This window comes from Thunnus thynnus, chromosome 13 (genome assembly GCF_963924715.1).
Source record: "Thunnus thynnus chromosome 13, fThuThy2.1, whole genome shotgun sequence".
In the NCBI taxonomy this organism is placed as follows: Eukaryota; Metazoa; Chordata; class Actinopteri; order Scombriformes; family Scombridae; genus Thunnus; species Thunnus thynnus.
This window is the reverse complement of record NC_089529.1, coordinates 7,002,064-7,028,657: the sequence shown is the minus strand read 5'-3', so window position 1 is coordinate 7,028,657 and position 26,594 is coordinate 7,002,064. Positions and strand designations below refer to the sequence as shown.

At 40.1% G+C, this 26,594-nt stretch overlaps 4 protein-coding genes across 9 annotated transcripts in view; 2 read left to right on the top strand and 2 right to left on the bottom strand.

The window, feature by feature from the left end:
• Window positions 1-458, bottom strand: part of ncor1 (nuclear receptor corepressor 1) — a 60,557-nt gene extending 60,099 nt beyond the window's left edge. Inside the window, exon 1 of the mRNA XM_067607540.1 lies at window positions 440-458. The gene's annotated coding sequence lies outside the window, so the exon portion shown is untranslated. The remainder of the gene's footprint in view (window positions 1-439) is intronic.
• pigl (phosphatidylinositol glycan anchor biosynthesis, class L) lies at window positions 390-14,360 on the top strand. The gene is made up of 7 exons (XM_067607549.1): window positions 390-686; window positions 1,943-2,042; window positions 9,409-9,499; window positions 10,646-10,713; window positions 11,729-11,760; window positions 13,378-13,511; window positions 13,835-14,360. Exons 1-7 carry the CDS (start codon window positions 428-430, stop codon window positions 13,961-13,963), a joined length of 813 nt encoding a protein of 270 aa, XP_067463650.1. The 5' UTR covers window positions 390-427; the 3' UTR covers window positions 13,964-14,360.
• cenpv (centromere protein V) lies at window positions 14,260-18,479 on the bottom strand. 4 transcript variants are annotated; one of them, XM_067607557.1, is made up of 6 exons: window positions 15,855-16,112; window positions 15,601-15,703; window positions 15,377-15,469; window positions 15,032-15,101; window positions 14,808-14,922; window positions 14,260-14,526 (listed from the first exon to the last, which is right to left on the bottom strand). In XM_067607557.1, exons 3-6 carry the CDS (start codon window positions 15,466-15,468, stop codon window positions 14,372-14,374), a joined length of 432 nt encoding a protein of 143 aa, XP_067463658.1. In that variant the 5' UTR covers window position 15,469; window positions 15,601-15,703; window positions 15,855-16,112; the 3' UTR covers window positions 14,260-14,371. The 4 variants fall into 4 exon arrangements, with proteins under 4 accessions (XP_067463658.1, XP_067463661.1, XP_067463659.1 ...); XM_067607560.1 differs by lacking the exons at window positions 15,601-15,703; window positions 15,855-16,112 and adding an exon at window positions 18,344-18,479; XM_067607558.1 differs by lacking the exons at window positions 15,601-15,703; window positions 15,855-16,112 and adding an exon at window positions 17,658-17,754.
• On the top strand, window positions 17,945-26,018 carry ubb (ubiquitin B). Of its 3 annotated transcripts, XM_067607553.1 has the most exons (3): window positions 17,945-18,100; window positions 18,789-20,159; window positions 25,259-26,018. In XM_067607553.1, the coding sequence occupies exons 2-3, from the start codon at window positions 18,797-18,799 to the stop codon at window positions 25,954-25,956; spliced, it is 2,061 nt and encodes a 686-aa protein (XP_067463654.1). In that variant the 5' UTR covers window positions 17,945-18,100; window positions 18,789-18,796; the 3' UTR covers window positions 25,957-26,018. The 3 variants fall into 3 exon arrangements, with proteins under 3 accessions (XP_067463654.1, XP_067463653.1, XP_067463652.1); XM_067607552.1 differs by lacking the exon at window positions 18,789-20,159 and having other exon boundaries at window positions 18,011-18,100; XM_067607551.1 differs by lacking the exons at window positions 17,945-18,100; window positions 18,789-20,159 and adding an exon at window positions 24,369-24,510.
• Window positions 26,019-26,594: the final 576 nt, after the last annotated feature.

The following is a 26,594-nucleotide window of genomic DNA, read 5'->3' as shown; positions in this document are numbered from 1 at the left end:
GCAAGGACAATGCGGTGTGACAGCTAAATCGTCCCCTCAAACACGGTAATGTTTCTGGTGGTTGTTCATTTTCACTTCTCAAAAACACAACTTTAGCTTGATTTATATTACGTTCTCCTACATTCCTCTTATGTCAGTATTTCATAAAAAAGATTCCGTATCACAATCGTTACTTAATAGGTTGATATAAACGCAAATGAACTGAGAGAGCGAAAGTGACTTTAAGTGACTAAAACACACTAATATTAGGTGAAAATTGTGCAGCTATCGCTTTTTTTGGATTTAGTTATCTTACTCATTGCATTTGCTGATGAACTGGTCAGTTATATCAAACGGGCTGCATGTTTTGTTGTTTTAAACGTGTGGAACCAATTGCATTTAAGACTTTTTGTTTTTACACGGAGTGTTTACGGTAACGGTCAAAATAATGAGTATTTACCTGGCTGTCTTCATACTCTTGTCCTATCTGATTTGGATAAAATGCATTTTCCATCGACATCGGCGAACATTGTTGAAGTCGTTGAAACGCGTAACGAACATTTCATCATGCACAGAGCCAAACGGCGCTGACGTCACCGCCCTGATCGTAACTGCGCATCCGGATGATGAATGTATGTTCTTCGCGCCAACGATTATACGGCTGGTCGAGTTAAAAGCCAGTGTTCATTTGCTGTGTTTATCTGAAGGTACGGTGGTGTTGTTTCCACAAATAACGTTAACAAATTCATATAAAGTTATGGAGAGTGAATCATTAGTCGTGTGGCTTGCTGCTAGCTAACGTTTCCTAGTATTATTACGTGTTTTTTTAGTGAAATGAGTTAACATAATAGGTGACAAAAAATAAAAGTAAGATTTCCCTTAAAGGAAAGTGAAATAGCATGTCTCCTAAAACACTGGCGTGGCTTTGTCAATAGTTACAATGTTTTCTTAAGGTCAAGAGTTTTTGAATGTGTGGTAAAATCAAAGTAAGAGTTGTCAGCCCACTCAATATTACGTCCTTGAAGTTAACTTCCGATTCTGAGTTAAAAGACACATAAATAATGATATTTAGCGGCGATTCCCGTTTTTTCACCACTTACACTCATTAAAGAGTGTTAGACATCGTAGAAAAAGCCTAAACGCTGTTTAAACCCTCTTTCGGATTTGTGAAACCTTTATTTTGCTTATGAAAACAGAAAAAAAGGGTGGTTTCACTGATATTTCTCCGTCCTGACCACATTAGACCAGGCCCAAATTAAAAACCACTAAACTTAGATCTGTCAAATCTGGACTAGATTATTATTACTAAGATATGACAAGTCTAAATCGTATAGTGGTTTTTTATCTGGACCTGGTCTAATGTGGTCTGGATGGCAGAATATCAGTGAAATCCCCTTTTTTTGTTTTCACAAATAAAATAAAGGTTTCACAAATCTGAAACTGTGTTTTAATGACTTTCTGGAGTTTCCTTGTTAATCTAGTCCAGATTTGACAAGTTTAGGTTTAGTGGTTTTTGATCTGGACCTCATCTAATGTGGTCTGGATGGAGAAATATCAGTAAAACAACCCTGTTTTCAGTCTTAAGGAGCAAAATAAAGGTTTCCCAAATATGAAAATGGGTTTTAACAGCTTTCTACGATGCTTAACAGTCTTTCATAAGTGTTAGTGGTGAGGTGAAAAAACAGAGAATCAGCCACTAAATATAATTATTTATGTTTCCCTTAACTTTCCCTCAACTCCAAATCAGAATTAACTCCAGCATCATCTCGATATCCATTTAAATACTGAAGAGAATATAATGAAACACTTTTCACATCTGTAGAGCACTGAATTTAACATAGATCCAGATCAGCTGATGCTGGAGGACCATCATTACAGAGCTAAAGATAGCATGATATTTCAAAACAATGAAGCACTATGACAATACATTTACAGCCTAATTTGTCCCTTAAATATTAAACAGGAAACTACTACAATCAAGGAGCTCAGCGTAAGCAAGAACTTCTCAACAGCTGTGCTGTGTTGGGGATACCAGCTTCCAGAGTCACCATAACAGACCACAAGTAAGGAGCCATTTTACACATAATATACAAATTACATCTGCATTTAATGTTAAAAACACTGAGGTTGTGTTGCCTTGTAATAATTTGCGCTGTTGAAGAATCAGATTTGTGTTTTACATGTTTATACTGTACATGTGCATTGCTGACTCTTCATATGATTTAAACCTAAATGTAAAAACAAAACTTCAGTTCAGGAGTCTGGTCTCAACATTTCTGCCTGTTGGACCCCATCAGTCCCCTCCCCACCACCCACAGTCTATCAGAACAAAAAGAGAGTCGACCACAAACCCCGTCCTTCCATTCTCACCACAACAGAGCTGATCCAGCCTGGCCTGATGTATTACCTCTCTGTGTCACAGGGGAAATAAATGACTAGGCCTCATTGATAGGTCTGCCCTGTGGGACACACAGTCCCCTAAAAAGCTTTAAAAGCCCAGACTGACATCTATGTATATATTTATATTTCTACAGTATATCTGTCTATAAAATGTAAAGCAAAGCAAGTTTTCAAATGATAATTAAAGTAATTTAGTGAAATAAGTTCTGTGTAGTCAAACCATGATATTTGAATAATTCTGCCTGTAATGTTTACTTTGAGGTCATAGCAGTCTCTCATCACAAGGCTGGTTAACAATATTTCTGGGGAGGAAATTGCCTAGTAGTCAAGTGACGTCTTTTTCCTCTTCACTACTAAATTAAACTATTATTTTTTAGTCCCTCATTTATCATCAGTAGCCGCTCAGCCATGTAGCTCAGATTTGCTGGAAACAAATTTGCGTGTCAAAAGTGTCAATCCACTTTTTTTTTTCATCAGTGTTTCTTGTATTGTCATTGGTTCCCCAACAATATTCTTGCAGAGCTATGTAGGAAAATTAGTGGAATGAAAACAGTCGCATATTCCAGCTGTGTTTCAAGACCGCATACTACAGTACCTCAGAATTACTGAAGCAAATACACGATAAGAATTTTTTGACCACAAAATGAACAATGATTACAGAGTACAATATTCATTTGTTCAAATATTTTTTATCACCGTAAAACGCCATAAATCATGCACAGAAACAACTACGGTTATTGAAGCGAGGCTGTCACATTCAAAGCAGGGAGCAGAACTGAGATCCAGACCCTCAAACTATACTGTTGTCCAAATACTTGTGGGGCTCGCTCTTCTTCTGTGTTCTTCTATATTCTGTTTTGTTGTTGATGCAGCTGTAAGCCTTTCAGTCTGCTGGCTCTGGCTATTGGCAAGGTCAAGTTACAGAGAAAGTAGTGGTAAAAGGTGAAGTTGAAAAGGGGAGTTTTTCTTTTTTTTTTCGTGGATCAACCCTGCAGCTTCTCTTGAAAATGTTTTGAGTTTCTGAGAACCTCCCGGCTGCCTACATGTGAGTCTCTACATGTTGGTTCACCAGGAGAGCTGCATGAACTCTGGCACTAACCTGGAACTCACAGTAATAAGCTGGCAACATGCCCGGGTTGTCTGCCCTAGAGAACATTGTTAGTGTGTGTGTGTCTTGTTTTTTTTTGTTTTTTTTTAAACACACACATACACACAGACTTCACCGTTTTATCATCTTGTGCACACAGAATATAGCTGAACTTTGATCTCAGTGCTGTCTGCACTTCTGCTGAACTGGAGTGTAGCCCATTTTCCCTTTCTTTGTATTCTGTTGTTTGCCCAAAACACACACCTAATCAGCACTTTGAGAACCCCCAGCCCTGCTCACTCTCAACCACACTCGCTCTCTCTCTCTCCCTCTGGCCCTCCCCTCCTCCTCTTGTCCATGTCTGCTGAAGCCAACTGCCAAGGACTGTGGGATACATTTTGGCAACGCACTGAGCACTGCTAATGTAGGTCATTCCAAACTGTTTTTCTCTTTGTATGTGTGTGTACATGGCTAGCCACACTTTGGCTTTTCTCTTAACCTTCTCTGCCCAAGTATGTGCAGATGTACATCCTTGATTTGACCTCTCCTTGTTTTTCTTACTGACCATGTTATTGTGCACAAAGAAAGAAAAAAGATGCAGCGCAGCAATTAGCGGCCTGTTAATTTCTCATGTTTGCATCTCAAACGCATAATAGTGAAGCAGTGTTTTAATGTCACAGACAGAGATGTGTTTCAAGGTTTAATTAACACAGAAATGCACACAAATCCCAGTAGAATTGTAACCATCTACTCTTTTGAATAGAAACAAAAGGCCTTTGCAACTTATCAGTTTGATTTACGCAGTATTTACACGCCTGCAATAAATCCTACCTTCATCAAGGTCAGTTTTTGTTGAAACTGTAGGAGAGTTGTTGATTTAACTTTATGGTCATTTTGGAGGTTGTACTTTGTGCTGCTGCTTGATAAGACTAAGAGGTGTTTCTAATATTTTGACTACACTCATTAAGATAAATCGGATGGACAAAATAGATACGTATACGTCCATGAGAGAGTTATACAAAAGTCATTTGCATTGCTTAACAATTCCACATCAATCTTTTACAAGCTATTGATCTGAACAGGACTACTTTTTCATCTTTCTCCTTCACCACATGTCCATGTCATCTATTAGAGCACTGTCATTTTACATTGTTGTTATGAAATTAAAAATTTAAATCCAGACAAATTATTCAAGGTCCATTAAATATCTCAGAGTGTTTTGTCTTAAAGTAACTGCAAAGTTCAACTTCATACCTTATTATTTCCTATATGTTCTCACTGATAACTGCTTTGGCTTTATGAACCTACCACTCTGTTGCCAATGAGGTAACTATAGAAGATATTTTATAAAATATTGGATTTTGGATGCACATAGCAAGAATGTTTTCTGTTTTTGTATCTGTGAAAGAATGGCCCTGTAAGCTCCAGTAGTTTGGGAAATGAATGTTGTGTCGAGACTAAATCACTACACTGTCACCGTGTAGAGTTGTGATGGATGTGGGGTTAGACGATAATGACTGGAGGTAAGGGTAACTCATGCTCAGTAGTTGCAATATGCTGCCTGTGCTGATTTCCAGACAAATCTCTATTGTTTTGGGAGGTTTTCAAAGATCATTTGAAGCCTAAAACAGTGAGCACCTATGCTCATGAACTGTGATTTTTATGTGATTCTATCAAAGGCCAAAACTTAGAGGAGCTCTTCAGACGTTCAAAATATTTCAGTTTGGTTACCAAGCTGTGTTTTACTTCTTGACACTTCTCACTGGCTATAAAGTTGGACTTTTCATTTAGCCTTAGGCTTTGTCTTTGCAGTGTTCAAAAAATCCATATTAATGAGTTATTTGTTCTTGTAACGACACTTAGAATCCCGTCTTTGTTGAAATGAATGTAATCCTGGCAGTGAATATACATATGACCGTTTCTGATACAAATCATCTTCATAATTGTCTCCATACAGTTAGAGTGCCATCACAGGTTTGAGATTTTTAAAGTCCTCCTCCACTCAAAAATGTGTTTTTTCTTCTTGTTCTTACAGTTTCATGTTTGAGCTTCACTGTGCAGGATGATGTATGTGCAGAGTTTCACTGTTTTCACTTTCATCTGCTGAAAGCGGGAAGTTTCTCTGTGTTCACCAAAAGTTTAAGGCGTGTACCTACGAGCATGATTTGTGACATCACAACTACTTTGGAGCCAATCGCGGGCCAGGAGGCAACTTACACTAATGTGGAATCTTGAAGCCTCCAGGACACAAACACTGAGAACAGACTTTACACTGAAGAAGGAGACATCTTGTATCCAGCTGTTAAACTTCAAATGAACAATATTTGCATATTTATAGATTCTGGAATTTGTTTACGAGGGAGAAGATGTCATTTTAAGGATTTTAATTAGATAATGGAACCTTTTTTGTTGAAAAAGACTATTTTATATACATCTTAAAACATGTATGCAGGGGGTCTCAAAAGGTTTGAGAAAAATCTCAAACCTGTTAAAATTAGAAATGAGGAGGGAAAGTATTAATTAGCAGAATATATGATTGTTACGTTGTATTTTTTTGCACTATTGGCTATGTGTATTCACTATAATCTCATTCATCAAGGCAGCGTGATGCACTGAATCTACTGGACTTTTTTTTGCTTTCCAGCTTAAGTCTCAACAAACAAAAGTCCAGCACACAGTGCGGGTAATGTTTCATGATGACAGCTCTGGGTGAGACTCGCTCACTCACAACTATAGCCTAGTTCTCCAAGATGACAGGAATAACACATGAATTCTGTTTCTAAATTGGATTTTTCCTTTAATGCTCACTGAATAGGACAGCTGTGTTGACAGTATCTGGGGCCCCAGTGCATGTTGGGGCCTTTGTGATCAAGCTCGATCTGAGCACGCTCTGCTGCCTCTCCACTTGCACTGGCTTGACCTCTGTCTGCTCCCTGGACTCGATTATAGCTGCTCACTGCACAAATCCAACCGTGTCACTTCTTCACTACATTATCCATCAGACTGAGCTGAAGCCTCACTTGCCACATTTCTTTCTGCATTTAATAATTTTAACCCTGTCCATGATAACATACTTCAGATTTGCTTTAGTTCAAAATCTTTGCTCAGAAGTAAATCACAAACTGAGAGGCTTTTGTTTTTGATTGGAGGGGTGTAATTGTCTGCAGGGATGTGTAAACAGAGCTCACCACTAGTTTCTGGCAAGTAAAGCCGTATTTGCTGCAGTAACATTCTATCCTCACACCGGTTTTAAATATACATTGATCAGCGGTAAAAATAGCCCGAGCTGATTTATAAGCACATGGCAGGACGCAGTAAATAGTGGTGAGTTGTTCCAGCCCTGCCACTGACCTCTGGCTGTGCTTTTATTCTAGATACATTTGTCACCACACACTGGCCTCCGCATAGTCAAACAGTTGCTTTTCCCATTTACCGAATCTTGCAGCCAGCAGCTAACTGTAATTTTGTCACATTAGATTGCTGTTTTTCTGCACAACTTACTTTCAAAACAACACTAACAGCATTATTTCCATGGTTATTTTCATGACAGTTTATTACCACAACACCAGTGAATACTGGCAAAACCTGCAACCATAAATGTCAGTAAATCATTGTGAAACATGTGTCTATTGGTGTTATTACTGCAGTCGTAGCTGCCTTATTACACTGGGATACTGCAGGCGTACTGTCAGCATGTAGTGGCATCTCAGCCGTTCACAGCAGGACATATAATCTGACTGTGTGGACAGAAGTCTGGCAGTTTCACAGGCCTGTGGTCCATGTGACCAGACTAAACAAGCCCTCTCTCTCTTTTTCTCTCTCTCTCTCTCTCTCTCTCTCTCTCTCTCTCTCTCTCTCTCTCTCTCTCTCTCTCTCTCTCTCTCTCTCTCTCTCTCTCTCTTTCTCTCTCTCTTTCTCTCTCTCTCTCTCTTTCTCTCTCTCTCTCTCTCTCTCACTCACACACACACACAGAATCCCCTTACTGGGCCAAAGTTCAGCAACTGCATACAGATGCCTGCAAGCAATTAGACATCCACATGCAAAGCTACAAAGGGGAGCTGGGGAGGTTACTTTAGGACATTTTGCACCGTTGCCATGGTGAAGCTGACACTCAGCCTGCATCCTGCCTCAGAAAGGTCAGGTGTCTTATATCTTTTGTTCACCCCCCCCCCCCTCCTCCTCCTCCCTCCTTCCCTGTAGGCTTGTGCTTAGCTACGGTTGGCAAGGCAAAATGTCTAAAATAATAAATGAATAAATGTAACAGTGGGAAAATCATGTAACATTAACAGCACAGATAGAGCTACAGTGAAGCCAAGCTGTGAACACAGCATGTTATAATGGTAGTTAATATTCATGCACTTTGGCCAAATTCTCACTAAATCCTCAACTTATCTTTAATAGTCTAAAGCAGACAGAAATGAGGACATTAGACTTGTGTTTATTAATTTATACTGAATTTAACATCGGTTTAGATAAGATACAATTTTACATGCCGTCCTGATCCAAAAAACACACACAACCCTAGAGCTGCTCGATAAATCAGTTCATTCATATTTGTTTTAAAATGATGCAAAAAACTTAACTTGACTTAAACTATAAACACTCGCAGATTACTTATATACTGTCATGTATTTATTTATATGTTTAAAAAAAGCACAATAATGAGCCTTACAAGTGCTGTTATTTATTATTCTTGAACTGCTGTTATTGCACACATAGGCAGACTTGTTGATACAGTCTCATTCTTTTTTTCTTTTTAATAAGGAAAACACTTATTTGAATCATGTCTTGGTCTTTGTTAGTTTTAGTGAAAAACAAGAAGATTAAAATCATGGATCGTTAAAAATTTGATAATAAAATCAAGATTTTATTTTTTGGCCATATCACCCAGCCCTACACAGCCCTAATGATATGTAGGTCACTGGTATCAGAGTGTCACAGCAGTGCATTCACTCGATGACAGACAGTTTTAAACTATCTCTGAACCCCCGACCCTCCGCCCCTCCTCTCTTTGACATAGCCGACCCCGACACCCCACCCCTTACACCAAAGCCTGACCCTCACATCACTGGCAGCCAATAGATTTGTGGCCATAATCCATCACTTCCCTCTACGAGCTCAACTGTCCTGCCTCATTGTTTGCAACTAAGGGGAGGGGGACAACTGTTGTCACGTCCCCACACCAACCCCCAATTTATGCACTTACATATACGTATGCATGCACACACTGTCACTTGCGCCACCCATATCCAAATGTACAACAACACGTCACGCCATTGATCTTTCTCCTTATCTTGTCAGCCCAACACCCCAACTGTTTACTTCAAACTGTCGTTCAGCAGGGGTTGTGTGTGTCCATTTGCTCCAGTGATGTCAGTCTCCCTTGTTGGTTGTGTTTTTGATCAACATAAAGCAGAGTAATGATAGCTGGTGAGAAAACTAGATTTGCTGCACTTGAAATGAAACACTCAGCACTTTGTTTTAGTTATGTGAACTGTGTGAACTGGCCCAGCGGGAGGGTTTCTCTTGAGTTAAGGGTGAAAGTTGAACAACCATAGAAAGCAAGGCTTTATTTTATAAACTGACAGGGGAAAATTATCTTTAATTCTTGCCAAAAATGGATTCGATGGCCAAGATATTGGACTAGGAATGTTTGATGTACGCTCCATGTTGTCTCCACCCTTAACCTCTGGACTTCCCAGCACTCCCGCGCCCTTTTGCAAATGCTCGGTTAAAGCCCCGCTGCACAGATATCTTCTGATGGGAAAAGAATAAGACTGCTTATCTTAAGAAACGTCCGGCAGGTTTATGTTGTATTGTATGATTTCAGTTCCAGTGAGGTCACAATGCACACACGATGCACTCCCGTATCTCTGCAAGAACACTGCTGTAATAGTGCTGTAACTGGGTAGATAACCAGTGTCCCTTTCTTTCCCTTCCAGAAAACTTCCAGACGATCCCAAAGCAGAATGGAGCGTCTCCTTGGTCTCCTCTTTAATTGTGAAACACATAAGAGCTCATTCTTTCAACATGGTACGCTCTGCTCTGTGCTTTTCAAAGCAGTGGCTTTTCTGTCATTTCCTGTTTGACGTTAACACACAATTTCCTTGTCATTGTGTGTAAGAAATCTGTGTATTGTTTTGTTTTGCGTTTACCATATGTTTTGGCACCACAGTTTCCTAACTCATTATCCCAGTTTCACTGCGGTCTGTGTAATAATCCTGTCAGCCGCCTTTTCTTTTTGTTCAAACCCAGACTGTATTTTGAGCCTCCCTAAAAACCAGGGGAAATGGCCTTCTGCTGCAGTAGAAAGGATGGATCGGATTCAATTTCTGTGTTTACAGAGAGATTCTTATCAGCCCCAGTACAAGTTCCGCGCTATTAGCTAATGGGAATGTTGCAAATTTAAAGATTTCTTTTATCTGGTCTATCTCAACAAGGTTTAAAAAAAAGTGAATAGTAGTAGTATAGCTATTAAAACCCACACATCTTTACAGAAGATGATTGAGAAGTGAGCTCACTACTTCTTTCCTATATTTGCTGATCTCTCTTTGTTATCAAAGATGACAAACAAATACGCCGTCTCCTCCCATCCTGTCAGGCTCACTAGCAAAAAGTACACTAGAGAATCATGTCAGTCACGCATAAACATCCTCTAACAAATATAAGCTGGAAAAATGCACAGACATAACAACAACTAGAAGTGGACAGTAGTTCATTTTCCTGCTCTCAAACAGAATAATATTGTTTCTTTGGTCCTTCTCAGACTTCACTAGACTTTGCTCTTCTGTATATAAGCCAGAACGACAGACTCATAGTTCACAAGTTCCTTATAATATATGGTGTTTGGGGGATTAAATTTATGCTTGATTGCAAAGGCATAGTCATGGTAAAATACACCTTAGCATAGCAAATGCCAAGTCTTTAGTCAAGCAGTTTTTCTTTCCCTTTGACCTGATTTTTTTTTTTTTTTTTTCTCTTGCTTCCTCTGGTGTGCAAGCATGCACACAGAAAAAGGCTTTTAAATATCAGTTGTCAGCTGCCAAGCAGCTCCACAGTCAGACACAGAAACCCTTCCACTAACCCAAGAAAAATCTCTCTCTGTTTTTGCCTTCGCTCACTTTTAGATACCCAGATTCTGGCTTTTCACCCACACAGTGAGATATTTTGTTGTTTCAGGTGCTGACCTTCGATGGAAGAGGAGTGAGCAGCCATGCCAATCACATAGCCATCTATAAAGCTGTCAGGTACAGACTGCATTTTAAGGCTTTGGCATCAAAAAAACAGATTTTTTTTTAAAAAACACCACCACTTGCGCATCATAAAACTCCCTCCAAGAACATGCAAAACACTTAAGACTTACATCAACATCCATCTCTCCAAAATGTTTCCCCATAAAGGCGCACACACACACCATGTTTTTCAGAATTGGTCTGTTACATATAGCTGAGAGGTCATCCAAACACAGTCCCCAGAGAGCAGCAGTAAATCCTGTCCCTGAAGTGGTGAGGTGGGAGGGAAGCTCTGGTTTGGAGAGGCAGACCAAGCAAGTTGCATCAGACTTTTGGTTTAAAAAAAAAAAAAAAAAAAAAAGTGCTTTGCAGTTTTGCACAGCGAAGTTTACGTTGCTGTTCCCATATTGCACCGATGCCTTCGGTGTCTGACGTGTTAGTCATGATTTTTTCCCCTTGCTGAGCCTATATGGCTCTCTGTCAATCTGTGGGCCTCATCTGTTGATAAGATACAAGCTCTTCACATCACATCCCATGATTCCCATTAAGCTGAAGCCAGAGGGGCTGTGTACTGGTTTCACAGTTCTCTAAATATCAAGGGTTTGCTTTTGGGTTTATTTTTTTTGTCATCGTTAACAGCTATTGTGTACAGAAATGCTCGTTTGGAGGAAAACTTGACTTTGCTACCACCAAGACTTAAAGATGAATTGCTGTAGTGAGAGAAGAATATGAAATGGAAAATGATGTTGTTGCTTCACTGAAAAAAAGCTCACAGTACAACTGGACCCCAAAGAACTTGGCTGCAGTGTTGCATAAGCTTACAGTCACTGACTTCTTACCCATTTGTGTTGTTATCAATGAAACCAAAACACTTTTAACAGATATTGGGAATTCGAAATATAACACTGGTCATTTTTTTGTCGAAGTTCCCAACATGAAACCTGTCAGTAAGCTGTATCATCTCTTAAATAACAATGTTTGCATTTGTGACGTTTTCAGTGGGTAACAATGTTCTTTTCTTCACCTGCAGGCACCTCGCTTCCACTGGGCAGGTACCCAACGGTAGGTTTGACACAAAGAAAACTTTCTGTTTATATTTTTATGTGTCTACAGTATCACAGGTCTTTGTGGATTTACAGGTGACTCAGAAAAGTTGTCTATAAAATTCCTTCCTCAAAAATTTCTGAGGAAAATTTCTGCTCCAGTAAAAAGTCAAGTGATCAACAGCAGATAACTGGTTATGCTGGTTTGACTGTATCCACATGTGAGGGATGATGACAGTGAGTCCACCCACTGAACACAGGCCTTATTAATTATTCATCTTTAGGTAGCATTTTAAATTAAAGATACAAACTGCCTCAAAATCAGACAAGACAGAAATGACTTCCTCACATGAGAAGCACCACCTCTCTTCCAGCCTGCATTTTCCACACTGAGAACCTTGGAAAGTACTGGTTAATACTGGCTGAGACGAGGTATTTTGTTAATGTGCAGCGCCCTCTTCTGTTCAAAAGGGCTGCATGAGTCTTCTGTCTCTATACATTTTGGTCTGCTGGTGGCAGCAGGAGGCCAGCTGGGTATTTGAAACACCATTTGCAATACTATTGTTTTGCTTTCAGCTGTGTTGTTGCCCTCAAACTACATATGTTGTCATTCCAAATGTCCGTTGTTCCATACCATCTTTTGCTGCCAGATTAAAAAATGAATGTACCTTTCCTTCTTTTCTTTGCTGGCATCTTTACTGTCCAGGCATAATCAAAATTTATGCAAATGAATCCCTAAATGTCATCCTAGAAACTGTTCAGAATGACTGAAATCTTACTTTGTGTTGCTTTTGAAAGGTCATGTCTCACGATGACGCCCATGTGGAGTTTTTTTTTTTTTTAAAACAGGATATGAAAGGAAAAGTAGGACAGAGAAGTGGCAACATGTTGGAACAGAGACTCATTACTTTGCTGGCTGGGTAAACATGCAGGTCCATAGAGCACACCCACATTAAAGTTTGAATAGGCAGAATGATAAGAAACAAGCGACACAGGTCCATGTAGTTAATCATATATGAGATCTAAAAGCACGCACAGGGCTGTGGGATAGCAGGAAAGACATTATCATCTCAGTACCAAGGTCACAGCAAACACACTCTTTATTTAGGACAACATGACTCGGCCTGCCTCGGCCTCTTTAGCCTTCAGTGAGTAATCTAAAAAAACAGCAGGGGTGTCATTCGTCTTGCTCACAGGTTATTTATTACCACAGAGTGACGAGGCGTTTACACCTCACCTGTTTGACTGGTCTGCAGCCTCTAGAGGAGTTTGGAGAGAATTAGGCTCAATGTAATTGTAAAGCCTCTTCACCTGGCTGTACAGCAAGACTCCCTGCTCATTACCAGCAGCTTTAAGTCCCTTGTGCCCCGCAAACTCCTGCTGCAAGTGTTTGTACAAAATTTCAGTAAAATGAAAGTCTGTGCTTGGTAATATAATGTTCTGGGGGTTTTTTTTATCGGGTTATCCAGTTTTTCTTTGTTTTTGTATGTTATATGTCAACTCCCCTATAGTAGCAGCGTATGTTCTCATGCACAGGAAGAATAGCCTGAGTGTGTGGCTTAGGGAATGTCCTAGTTAACTGTCTGCTGCTGTAGTCAACGTTAACCACTAACTGGGTCTCTGTCTGCTCTCCCAGACTGCTGTTTGCTCTCCTTGGTGACTGTTGGCCTCCTCAGGAAATACATCTCCCTCCTGGAGCTTCCTCTCAGCTGGCTGCTGCCCTCATGTCTCTGCTGTATTATTGGCTCCAAGGGCTACAAGCAAGCCAAAGTAAGCCTCGAAATAGACAGTTTGTTGGCACAAAATAACGCTGTCCGCTAATAGAAGATGCACGTGTTTTTAGCACATTGAAACAAGGGTAGATACGTGAGCTGAAGCAGCAAAAGAAGTAGAGATTCAGTTAAGAGACACTACAGTAAAGTGAGGTGTTGAGGTTTAAAATTGTGTCTCATCTTGGACTCAAGCTAATATTATATAGAGAAATACATCTACACTAAGACATAGATTTTGACCATTATCAGCTGTTAACTGAGATCCCACAAACCACGTTACAAGTTATATAATCTCTCAAACAACCCTCCTTTCTTCACCAGGCTGCCATGCTTTGTCATCGCACTCAACTCCTGTGGTTTCGTTACCTGTACGTGGCCTTCTCACGGTACATGTACGTGAACACATTCCAAGTGATCCCACAGGGACCAAAGAACCTGAAGATTTACTAAAAGTTTGTCTCATCCAGAAGCACTGATTGTCTAGCTACTGGAATACAATAGTGGAAGTGAATTTAGTAGCCGTTTACAAATCTGATAAGCTGTTTTGCGCACAGTAAATAAAGACTTCTTTGATACCTTTTTTGGCTAAAGTTGCCTGAATATCTAAAGCACTTTCCATTATGATGATACAACAATTTTAAATAATACTTGACAATATTAGTAACTTCTGATGTCTTTCTATTACAGAGACCTCTTCATTGTTTTCAGTCATAACACTGTATACAGGAATTTGAATGTGACCAAGGTTTATGTTTATTTTCTCTTGATTTTATTATTGCAAAGATTGTTGAAAATACTGTACAATATTTCTGATATACTGCTGATTGAAATAAAAGTTTGATTCTTATATCAGTGGTGTTATTTTGTTTCTCTCAGCTGTATGTCCACTGCAGGTTTAGACATGTCTCTGATGGTCTGGTGAGCTTGCATGCTTTCTTCCCACTTCTCCCCACAAAACTTCTCTACTGTGACACTTCGCACAGTACCTGGATCCAAACAGTGTGGAGCAACACCTGGAGAGGAGACAACAAGGGACAGATCATTGATATGTATACACACAGCAGCCCTTTCTCTCCAGCACATTCTGATGACAACTTGGTTTTACAAGTTCAATCGTGCAGAGTATTGTGTTTCAAGAGTCGTTTCCTGTAGGGCATTAAAGAGCAAAGGTGGTTGGTTAGTTTGCAGTAAACACAACAGAACGAGTTTGGAGCGAACGCAGCAGGATGATAAAATACATTTACAACCCATGAGAGTGGTGTGACTGTCTTGTGCCAGCAGTTAGAGGTCGTACCGTAGCCGTCAGGGTTGGAGCGTGGAGTGTAGAAACTTTGAACCCCACAGGTTTTACAGAAGGTGTGTCTTGCAACGTGACTGTTAAACGTGTATGTGGTAAGATTATCTGACCCCTGGAGAAAAAAAGAGAAGGGAACAAAGAAACATTATTCATTTAAAATGCTCTCAGGATTTTTAGGATCAGTTATATAAAATATTTTTGCCAGAAGCAGGGTTTCCTACCTGCAGGAGTGTGAAGTGTTGTTTTGGAACAATGAAATGATTGTTTTGTTTCTTTGTGCAAATGCTACAGCTGGAGAAAAGATGTAAATCAGTTTATATTGCTTTGCTAAAAAAAAAAAGTGTACAAAACATTGTTTTAAATATCTTTTAACGTGTTTGGATGAATGCCCAAACTTAAAAATGTAGTTTCTTTGCCAGAATTACATTTTTTTGGCAGACATTTACCAATTCATTTAGATTTAAAATAATGTCTTTGACAATCTTGTTTCCTTTGTAATACAAACATTTATTATTGAAGATGATGAAACATCTTGAATTACAAATGATTGAATTTAATATCCGTACTTGCAATGGAAAACATAGAGATCCGGGGAACTCCAGACTTCAAATCTAACAGCCCCACAGTGGCAGCCACCGGTATGTTTCACAAGATCCATTCTGTAGGTAAAAATAAAACAAACCGTCATGATAAATGTATATCTTCCTCATATTTGACTATTCTGGGGTTGTAAGCCTTTCTTTTCTGTCATTTTGATGCTGATAAGAAAAAGAACAGGAATGTTATTTACCCAAAACTCTTTCAGAAAGTTCTGGCAAAACCTGTGTGACGTGTTTGTTGTGGAAAGTGTTGACGTGGAACTGGACGTCCCACCCAAAACACTTACAACCACCCTTCCAAAGAAAACACAATGACCCTGATCAAAGTCCATCACTGATAAGAGTCACATTTACATTAAAAGCCTCACAGCTAGTTACACCTTTGACCCATTCACATGTATCGACGTGTTCATTGATTCAGCCAATTATATTCAAATGTAGGTACCTCTAAGAAAGTCCCACCGTCACGTTTGTTGTTCGGAGTCATGCGCATTTTTCATTTCATGTGATAATAGTGTGAGCTTCCATAGCACTGGGCTAGGCCTATTTTCTGCTTAAAAGATTGTTTTTCCTGGAACACTTTGAGACAGACCATAATTATTCCAAGCAAGGGGCTGGGCAAAGTACAGCAGACTTGCACAAACACATTCCTCATAGGTTGAACCAGTTCAGCCAGAAGCTCAGCTCTGTGTTGGAAAGCACTGGTGTGGTGCATCACGAGTTTGGTGTCATATGACAGAGTGCAGGAGGGGGATAATGTTTTGACCCAAATACATAAATTAGGACTCACCAAGCTGTATCATGGCTATGATCCGTAAATAGAAAACCCAGTAGGCTGCAGACACCTATGTGAGCTTTTGCTCTTTGATTTTATTTAGTTTGCAGTCCAACAGCTGTCTGCAATGATGATGGGAATAAAAGTGGGGGGTCAAATCACTGGTCACTACTTGAAGTTACCAGTAATGAAGTTAGACAGAAATCAGTACTTTTCACTACCATCCACTGTGAAGACCACTGACCTAAATCTCAGATGCTCAGTATGTTTACTCAGCTGGCTCATTTATTCACTCCGGGAACATAACTCAAAAACTCTCTGTACCAACTGAAAAGCCTTGTCTGACTGACTTTACAGAGGAGCCCTGCTGTCCCTGAGCAGTACTTAATTTGAGGGAGTTTTCCAGTATCACCTGGGCGTTCACATCATGCCAGGCATAGTTAGTGTCTTATGTTCATGGAAACAAGATCTTGTGACTCCAGCCACAAAAAAAAAAGCTTACCATTCTGCTTCAGGATAAATTACTGAAGTGGTGAATAAGGAGGAAAGATGAAAATCTGAAACTGGTATTACTTTTCAAACTATAAACTATTGAAGTCATTCAGCTTGAACCAGAGAGCTGTAACAATATGTCTATGTGGGAAGAAATAATCATATTTCAAGGCTTTTGAAGTGGTGGTGATGACTTGATCTCTCTGTAGAGTATGTTCATCAAGATGATCAGAATAACGACAAATATCTAAGTCACAGCTTACTCTATCGTTTGAACATATGTCCATATTTTCAGTGAAAATAGATTGAAACAACCTTAAAGTGAAACATGGATGAACTATTAAAATGAATTTAGCTACCCTAGTCTAGCAGAACACTTGAGGGTGGCTAAATAAGTAACAGTATATCCTTAGGCCTACTAAATATGGTCTGGTCAGTCCCAAACATTGTTTCAGTTTCAGTATTAAGGTCATGGCCATACAGTCTTTAATCGTGACTCATATTGTAGGCCTGCCAGATAGCCAGTATCAGCAAATTCTGCTTATCAAATGACATGTTTTTCAGTGATATTCAGGTTGTCTATAAATACATGGTCTGTGTAATAAGGCCTGTTTAATTGCAAGTAAATAAAACAAGGTGGATAAAAGAGGCCAGCAGTGTTATCTTCCTCTTAGCTTAAAATACTTTGCCCTGCTGTCACAGCAGCTGGTAGCACATGTCCACCAAGCACGTTTCCATCTGTTACAGAATTCCTGTCTGCACATATCTTCACATAAATGAATATTCATTTAGAATTGAGGAGTTCATATTAATGCAATGAATATGATATTCTCGAAAAAAGGAATACAGGACAGTGTATGATACCTAGACTACACTAATAGCCTATTCAAGATTTTTGTATATTTAGGTATCGTGTAATGCTTGAAAAGGTGTTATTATCCCCCAGTCATAAGCATAACTTAGTCATCAAACATTACTTACTGTTACACAGCAACCAATCACTGGTCAAACAAACAACTGCACCATCCAATCAGAAGCTCGGGGAAGGTTCTTGTTGCTGTGGAGGTTCTAGCAAATTCTGGAGCCAGAGCCGTAGTGTAGAGAGATATATCACTCCGCCGCTCAGTATATGTCAAAATGTCGTTTTTCAAGCACTCTAATTTTGACTAAACGTTGACGTTTATGGGTAAATGTGTAATTAGCGAATGAAAAATATACAGTAAAAAATAATTCCTGTATATTGATAGTGCGTTACGGAGCGGTGGGAACTAGTTTCAACTGCGGATGAATATGGTAAGATGACGTATGCGGACTCCGGTATATAATACAGTGTTTGTCTGTACTGCAGCATAGATCTTCAGCAGAAGTCGACGAGAAGACGACTCGAGACACAAATAACAGATAATTTACTGCGTTTCTCGACTGTAAGTACACCTTCCCCCTTTTTAAAGTTTTGTGACTATTATACGTTTGAAAAGTCGATGAACTGGATGTTCTAATATCTTGTTTGGCGACTAGCGCCATGATTTTACAGCTTCACTTCAAAGGATGGTAACGTTATCTGGCATTAACAGTCCTAGATATCTGCCTTAAATTAACGATACATTTGACATAAATCTAAGTATTTTAGCTACATTCGTTTTAATTTTATATGGGTTGGTCACGACCTGTATTGTCAATCAGTTCCTCATCGTCGTCGACGACACTGTAAGGTTAGCTGATGTTAGCTTCAGCAGTGACTCGACATTTCCAGTGTCGTCCATTAGCCGAACAAAAGGGAGGTCAATATGATCTCAAAATGGCGCTCGACCTGGAATGGCTGCTCAGCTGCCGACAGCTGTTGTCTTGATTCACCGCTGCATAATCACTCTATATATTAATAAGTTATCTAGCTTTAGTGAAGATAATGTAATTTCAGCTTCCATTTATAGGTAAAGTCGTCATGTTATCCATGACTTATAAACGGTAATCAAGGGGTTTTTTGTTTTCATTCAAACGCTAATTCATTATTACCTAATTTAAGGGAATAGTTATAAATAAAAGCATATGGGTAAATATAACGTTTTTGGTGTTATTTTAAACTCTTATATGATGTATCTGAATTCCTCATAGGTGCAAACATGCAGATCTTTGTGAAAACCCTCACTGGCAAGACCATCACCCTTGAGGTCGAGCCCAGCGACACTATTGAGAACGTGAAGGCCAAGATCCAGGACAAGGAAGGCATTCCCCCTGACCAGCAGAGGTTGATCTTTGCAGGCAAGCAGCTGGAAGATGGCCGCACCCTTTCTGACTACAACATCCAGAAGGAATCCACCCTCCATCTTGTCCTGCGTCTGAGGGGTGGCATGCAAATCTTTGTGAAGACCCTCACCGGCAAGACCATCACCCTTGAGGTTGAGCCCAGCGACACCATTGAGAATGTCAAGGCCAAGATCCAGGACAAGGAAGGCATTCCCCCTGACCAGCAGAGGTTGATCTTTGCTGGGAAGCAGCTGGAAGATGGCCGCACCCTCTCCGACTACAACATCCAGAAGGAGTCCACCCTCCACCTTGTCCTGCGTCTGAGGGGTGGCATGCAGATCTTTGTCAAGACCCTCACCGGCAAGACCATCACCCTTGAGGTCGAGCCCAGCGACACCATTGAGAACGTGAAGGCCAAGATCCAGGACAAGGAAGGCATTCCCCCTGACCAGCAGAGGTTGATCTTTGCCGGCAAGCAGCTGGAAGATGGCCGCACCCTCTCCGACTACAACATCCAGAAGGAGTCCACCCTCCATCTTGTCCTGCGTCTCAGGGGTGGCATGCAGATCTTTGTCAAGACCCTCACTGGCAAGACCATCACCCTTGAGGTCGAGCCCAGCGACACTATTGAGAATGTCAAGGCCAAGATCCAGGACAAGGAAGGCATTCCCCCTGACCAGCAGAGGTTGATCTTTGCTGGCAAGCAGCTGGAAGATGGCCGCACCCTCTCCGACTACAACATCCAGAAGGAATCCACCCTCCATCTTGTCCTGCGTCTGAGGGGTGGCATGCAGATCTTTGTCAAGACCCTTACTGGTAAAACCATCACCCTGGAGGTCGAGCCCAGTGACACCATTGAGAATGTCAAGGCCAAGATCCAGGACAAGGAAGGCATTCCCCCTGACCAGCAGAGGTTGATCTTTGCTGGCAAGCAGCTGGAAGATGGCCGCACCCTCTCCGACTACAACATCCAGAAGGAGTCCACCCTCCACCTTGTCCTGCGTCTGAGAGGTGGCATGCAGATCTTCGTCAAGACCCTCACCGGTAAGACCATCACCCTGGAGGTTGAGCCCAGTGACACCATTGAGAACGTGAAGGCCAAGATCCAGGACAAGGAAGGCATTCCCCCTGACCAGCAGAGGTTGATCTTCGCTGGCAAGCAGCTGGAAGATGGCCGCACCCTCTCCGACTACAACATCCAGAAGGAGTCTACCCTCCATCTTGTCCTGCGTCTGAGGGGTGGGCAGTAAAAGTGAATCATGATTCCGTGTTCTTAAATCTATGTCTCAAGTTAATGTGCTATGTTTAACATGATCTACATGGCTGTATTACAAAGTTGTTACATGACAAAGGTGTTTGCCTTTTACGTGACCAAAAGTTCAATGCTCCTCACTTAATAAAGGATTAAACTTAACTTGTGGTGTTTCTTGGTTCTGTTCTTCCAGTGATCAGGTGAATGATGATGATTAAAAAAATATGGATATTTTTAATGTCCACAGTATTAACAAGAAATGGTAAAAGATCTGAATGCAGTGGGGACAAGTGAGCCCCAGCTGTTTTTTCCTACTAATGGTGTGGTGAACTGTTATTTATATTTTGATATATATAAGCAGTAATTCTCATAAACCTCTTGGGGTATTCATGTAGCTATGTGTGTGTTTATTTAAATATAGGCTAAAGCAAACAAGACATAACAACTTGGTTAATGATAACTTATATGACAATCAGGGAAAAAATATAAGTTGAGGTTTACTAGCTCAGTTTATTTCATTACACACACTAATGCCTTACATTATGTTACTGAAGACCTGGAGTTTTGGGGGGGGGGTTTCCCCATCCAGGGCCGATACAAATGTTTAATTCTGGTAATACCGTACATCAGTTTCATATTAATATCTGTGGAAGATTTGAAAAGTGGTATTTTGGGGACATTTTCAGCCAACTTTTATGACAGGTCTGGTTAAGTATAAAAATAATTAATTTGGAGAGAGGTTACATGCAAATAATGCCCTAAAAACTGCATCACATAGGGCTACAAATTGATGATTATATGTTAACTTTAGTGTTGGCAAGCTGGAGTCTGGTGACATCTAGTGGCTTCCAAGGCAAATTACAATCTGCTGAAGAAAACTTAAAACTACTGATGAATGATCTTTCTGCTCACACTATTGCCTCTGTACATTTCCGCAGGCCCATGCAGTGGTTTCTATCATAAAAAACATCTGGCTTCAGTCATAAGGTATATGTTAGAAGCATAGTGTGTAGAATTGTAATAAAACCAGTATTTTAACTAGTCATAAGTGCCAATATTATTACCCAAGGACTTTCCATGTCAAGTAAAGTACCCACAAGTCAATAATAAAAACCTGCATATTTATTAAGATGCAACCCAAAGCCAGCAGGTTTTTATGTGGTATGTAGGCTACAGCTATGTCTGTATTCTCTAGACATGTAGATTAAGAAGATGTAAATTAAAAGTATTATCAGGCTCTTGCACAGTGGTGTCCACCTGCCTCAAGAGTGCAACAAACATAACAGTGCCCAAGAAGTCAAACACATCCTGCATGTATGACCTCTGCCCTGTGGTCCTGAATCCCATAGTGATGAGCGACTTGTCATGCGGAACATCAAGGCCCACCTTCCTGCAAACCTGGACCCCTTTCAGTTCACATACCGGGCCAACTGGTCCACTGAAGATGCAATATCCACCACACTCCAACTCGCTCTAACCCACCTGGAAAACAAGGACACCTATGCCACCTATGCGTTCAACACCATCAGACCACAACAGCTGGTGGAGAAGCTGAGTTTGCAGGACATGGACATTGGCACCTGCAACTACCCCATCCCTCACTTTACACCACATAGTGGACTTTAAGTGCAATATCTCCATCCTGCATCAGTCGCTTTCACAACAGTAAAATATCTTTCTGCAAACTCACTGCACTACCTCAGGTTTACCTTTGCTGCTATCTTAAGGATTTTATACTTTGGTGTACTTGTGTGTATTTATATAATTCCTTTATGTTTCTGAAACTTTCTTAACATATTTGCTAAATATGTTTTTAGTAATCTTGTGCAAGTGTACTGTTTTTGGAATTTCATTTCAATGTATGTGAGAATTAAGAAATGACAATAAAGAAATCTTATATCTGCTCAGTGAATTAAATTGTGAGCAGAAGCAATTAGTTTACTTGGACCCCCTTTGTATAACCTACCACTAGCCTATAGCTGCATTAAATCACATTACTGTTTTGTCTAAATGCCGAGTTCTCAGAGGTGGTCTGTCTGCCCTGTGTACACCCGGCATAGATCTACTGAAATCTTTCAACAACATGGTCAACTGTGAAACTGAAGAGCGTAAGATCAGCTTCTGAGTCCTCAGAACACATGAAGGGGTTGAAGGAATTCTTATTAATGAAGATGTGGCGCCATCTATTGTTGAGCATCGAGTGTGTTACATAGAGGAATGATGAGGGGGGGACAAACAAACCAGAGGTAGTGATCTCAAAATGGGTCCAAAAATTGAGTTCAAGGACCAACATGGGTCCCTCAGAGGGTCTAAAGTCAAATAATGAAGTTTACTAAAATGTAGTGAAAAGAAATGCTCTATAACTGGTAGGAGAGTGTTGGTACAACTGGGAACAAGTTTGATTTCAATTGACAGATGGAAGGCACACTGCTATTTGGTGACATTGTCAAAGGTTTAGTCTTGGCACATGCAAATTGTGCAGAACAAACACACTCTTTCAGTAAGATGTTAATTGTTTTCAGCATAAGTCAAGAAGAAAATGTGCTTAACTATGCAGTTTTTTATCCTAAGCTGGAACAGTTGACAAAGTGTGTTTGTGTTCCAGGAGAGAAAATGATGAATGTGTTTGTTTTACTGAGGGATAGAAGGTACAGCATGTTCATATCACATTTCAGCACAAACATACTGTTTTATGTGCTGGAGGATAGCAGGTAGAACGGAGCCCAAATGTCTCTTACAATGTTGAAGCTGGATGATTTGTACATGTGACGGATTAAAAACACATTGTGTGTTTAAGTTCAGGAAGACGTCAAAATATCAGCAAGAACCAGGAGCAGAAAATTTAAGCATATACTATATACTTTTCAATGTGCAGTCTAATAAATGATTGAGGTGAAATCTAAACTTTTGTGCATATAGTGACAATTCAGGTACAATTTGGCACTCCAGCATGAAGAACTTTAGCTATGTTGTACTTGAACAGAAAGAGGTTAGAGATGATGCTGCAGTCTCTGGTGAGGAACGCAGTGTGGATTATGAATTGCACAAGGATTGTGCTGTGGCATTTACCATCTAATCCAAACCTAAACTGGCTCAACACTGTTATCTGGATAATCAGGTGTCAGCTGTTTATCCTGCCACAGGCATTTATCTCATAGTGCTGCTGATTTGACAATCTGCTCTCAGTTTGTGTGTCAGGAAGAGGAAAATAAATAACAAATACATGAAATGTGCCACTTACTAAATTGAGACAACAACCTGCTTCATACATATTCATTTTCACAGAAAAGCTGTATTTGACAGCCAAAAGGCAATGCAACATTTATTTAGTATATTTATTATGTGGGCCTGTTTTATAATCTGTGGGTGATTGCCTGCTTTAGTGTTGTCGAAACAGTATCAGCCCCTTGACCTGTTTAGACAATTACACTAAAATAGCTTTTTAACACTGTATAAATCAGGCATACACAGTCTGACCTTTACTAGCATTTTTATCATTAAACAGTCAAATTACATACTTGGTTTTGTTACTCATAGATATATTAGTCCATATCATTATATCATTTAGTATGATAATGTAACATTATTTATGGGCTACCTGGTTGCTACCTGGGCTAGAAGGAGAAGATAAATGTCACAACAGTTGATAGCAAATTGTTAATAAAAAACTTCTCCATTTGTTAGCAGACTAATGATCTACTCATGTATTGTGCTATGATTGTCTTAACTGCATGACACGTGATTGTCTTAATGACTCATACCAGTCACGTGTCAATTCATTTCTTTGTGCACTTTAGTACCCTAAACAATTGTATTGTGAAGCGCCTCACAATGCAATTAGTGAGGCGAGTATCCCTCGGGCTATGTTAAAGAATGTTTGTTGAAGGACCAATAATTGTAACGAGTCTAACTAGTTTTATATTTATATTGCAGTGGGAATTAATAAGTTACCACTTGGGTACTATCAGTTGCTTTACGTTTTCCATTGTTTGCTTACATTAACTGTCAAAGGGTTTTTCTTCCGCCAAGTAATTCCACAGTTCATTTGTAAGCAAACTGTATTATTGTTCGTGTAGTTTCATGTGTATGACAGAGCTAAATGTACCCACATTAAGTCAACTAAACTCAATGTTTTAACCATGGACTGAATATAAAGATACTTTATATACAGTCTATGGTTTTTATCTATTGTATATACGAAAGAACCGGGAACTATTTTCACTTGCGGAAGGATATCGCTCGATGACGTGTGTAGTATAAATTACCCCGTCCCCTTGGCAACTGCAGTCAGAGGGAGGTGTTTGTAAGGGGAAGCTGGACCTGACACTGAAGCAAATTGTAAGTACAGCTGTTTTTTTTTTTCAACAAGTAATATTCCATTTTATTTATTTCTGTTTTGACACCGGTTTGTAGCTTTCATAGACTTTACCTGCTGTCGCCTTTGTCCCTTTTGAGTAGCTAGGTAACAGCTGTGAAGGCTAGCTAGCAACCACAACATCATATTATGTTGCTAGGTTAAATTAATAACGCTAATGTAGTTAACCTTTTTCACGAATAATATCTTATGTCACCTTGAAAACAACCGTAATGTGAAAGACATGTGCTAAAGCTAGGTAACAGTTAACTGGTAACAATGGTACAACATTTCTAGCTGTATCGTCCATTAGCGGATGACGTTAGCTGAACAAAACGAAGGCAAACAACAATGGCTTATTTTAAAATGGCGCTGGTGCTCGAAACACCGACTTCCTACCAGTATGTTCATGGGTGTACAGTAGGATTTAGCTGTATAATCGCTCATAGGAAAATAAAATGGTTACTAAATAACCGAACAATGGCGGTGGTATATAAAGATACTGTATGTATCAAGTGATTTTAAAAATGTTGACAGAAGGAAGTCCTTCAATAATGACCAAATTTTGAAATGTAAGATGTTGTATTAAGAATGTGCTAGGCATTGTTTCATAGTAGGCTGGTGAAATGTTTTTGACACCTTGGTGTATCTGTCAGGCATACAAAGTCATTTTTGCTGTAGGCCTTGTTACATGAAAATGTATTTGTAACGTGGATCTTTCATTTTTCAAAGGTGCAAACATGCAGATCTTTGTGAAGACCCTCACTGGCAAGACCATCACCCTTGAGGTTGAGCCCAGCGACACCATTGAGAATGTCAAGGCCAAGATCCAGGACAAGGAAGGCATTCCCCCTGACCAGCAGAGGCTGATCTTTGCCGGCAAACAGCTGGAAGATGGCCGCACCCTCTCCGACTACAACATCCAGAAGGAGTCCACCCTCCATCTTGTCCTGCGTCTCAGGGGTGGCATGCAGATCTTTGTCAAGACCCTTACTGGCAAGACCATCACCCTGGAGGTTGAGCCCAGTGACACCATTGAGAATGTCAAGGCCAAGATCCAGGACAAGGAAGGCATTCCCCCTGACCAGCAGAGGCTGATCTTTGCTGGCAAGCAGCTGGAAGATGGCCGCACCCTCTCCGACTACAACATCCAGAAGGAGTCCACCCTCCATCTTGTCCTGCGTCTGAGGGGCGGCATGCAGATCTTTGTCAAGACCCTCACTGGCAAGACCATCACCCTGGAGGTCGAGCCCAGTGACACCATTGAGAACGTGAAGGCCAAGATCCAGGACAAGGAAGGCATTCCCCCTGACCAGCAGAGGTTGATCTTTGCTGGGAAGCAGCTGGAAGATGGCCGCACCCTCTCCGACTACAACATCCAGAAGGAGTCCACCCTCCACCTTGTCCTGCGTCTGAGGGGCGGTCAATAAATGATTCCATGTTTTTACTTGATTTACGTGATGACCAAACCCAATAAAAGATGAGATTTAAATTTATGGTGTTTTGTTCCTTTTTTTTTTTTTTTAGTAGTAGTTTATATAATGTGAACACTGTCAGAGCTGACGGTTTTCAAAGTAGCAGTAGTTATTACAATGGCTTAGACATTTATACATCCAAGCATTTATAATTCCATGTTGACTAATTTAATGCTCTCCTTCACAATTAACAAGCAACATAATATTCTACATATATTTGCAAAGTACTCCTTGTAATTCATGAAGTCAGCTGGTGTGACTGCATCCAGCTTACATGGCTTAAGTGCTTTGACAAGAATAGGATAAAGGTAAGATGTGCCTCCTTTGTTTTTCTTTTTACATTTAGTAAAACCCAGAATGTATGGACTGTAATGCAGGGTTTTATTCAAAGTTTTCCAGATAGCTGATCTTATTTCTTCTTTTAATCTCATAGACTTCATATGACAAGTATTAATTAGTTCATTAACCTGGGTTTGTTTTACTTAACATCCCAAGTAAAAACCCCATTACTCCAGCTGTCTACAAGCTGGAAACCTGGTTGAAAAGAAAAATTCGAAGGCCATTTATTGAAGAGTGAAATGACATACGGGACC

What these genes read in the sequence shown, in the direction of transcription:
- ubb (XM_067607553.1), top strand. Translation starts at nt 18,797, where the DNA reads ATGCAGATCTTTGTGAAAACCCTCACTGGCAAGACCATCACCCTTGAG. An exon ending in TCTTGTCCTGCGTCTGAGGG is followed by an intron (nt 20,160 to 25,258) that starts GTGGGCAGTAAA and finishes CATTTTTCAAAG; the next exon opens with GTGCAAACATGCAGATCTTT.
- pigl (XM_067607549.1), top strand. Translation starts at nt 428, where the DNA reads ATGAGTATTTACCTGGCTGTCTTCATACTCTTGTCCTATCTGATTTGG. An exon ending in TTTGCTGTGTTTATCTGAAG is followed by an intron (nt 687 to 1,942) that starts GTACGGTGGTGT and finishes AATATTAAACAG; the next exon opens with GAAACTACTACAATCAAGGA. An exon ending in AGGGCTACAAGCAAGCCAAA is followed by an intron (nt 13,512 to 13,834) that starts GTAAGCCTCGAA and finishes TTTCTTCACCAG; the next exon opens with GCTGCCATGCTTTGTCATCG.
- cenpv (XM_067607560.1), bottom strand. Translation starts at nt 15,468, where the DNA reads ATGGATCTTGTGAAACATACCGGTGGCTGCCACTGTGGGGCTGTTAGA. An exon ending in CTCTATGTTTTCCATTGCAA is followed by an intron (nt 15,102 to 15,376) that starts GTACGGATATTA and finishes TCTTTTCTCCAG; the next exon opens with CTGTAGCATTTGCACAAAGA. An exon ending in CTCCAACCCTGACGGCTACG is followed by an intron (nt 14,527 to 14,807) that starts GTACGACCTCTA and finishes TCTCCTCTCCAG; the next exon opens with GTGTTGCTCCACACTGTTTG.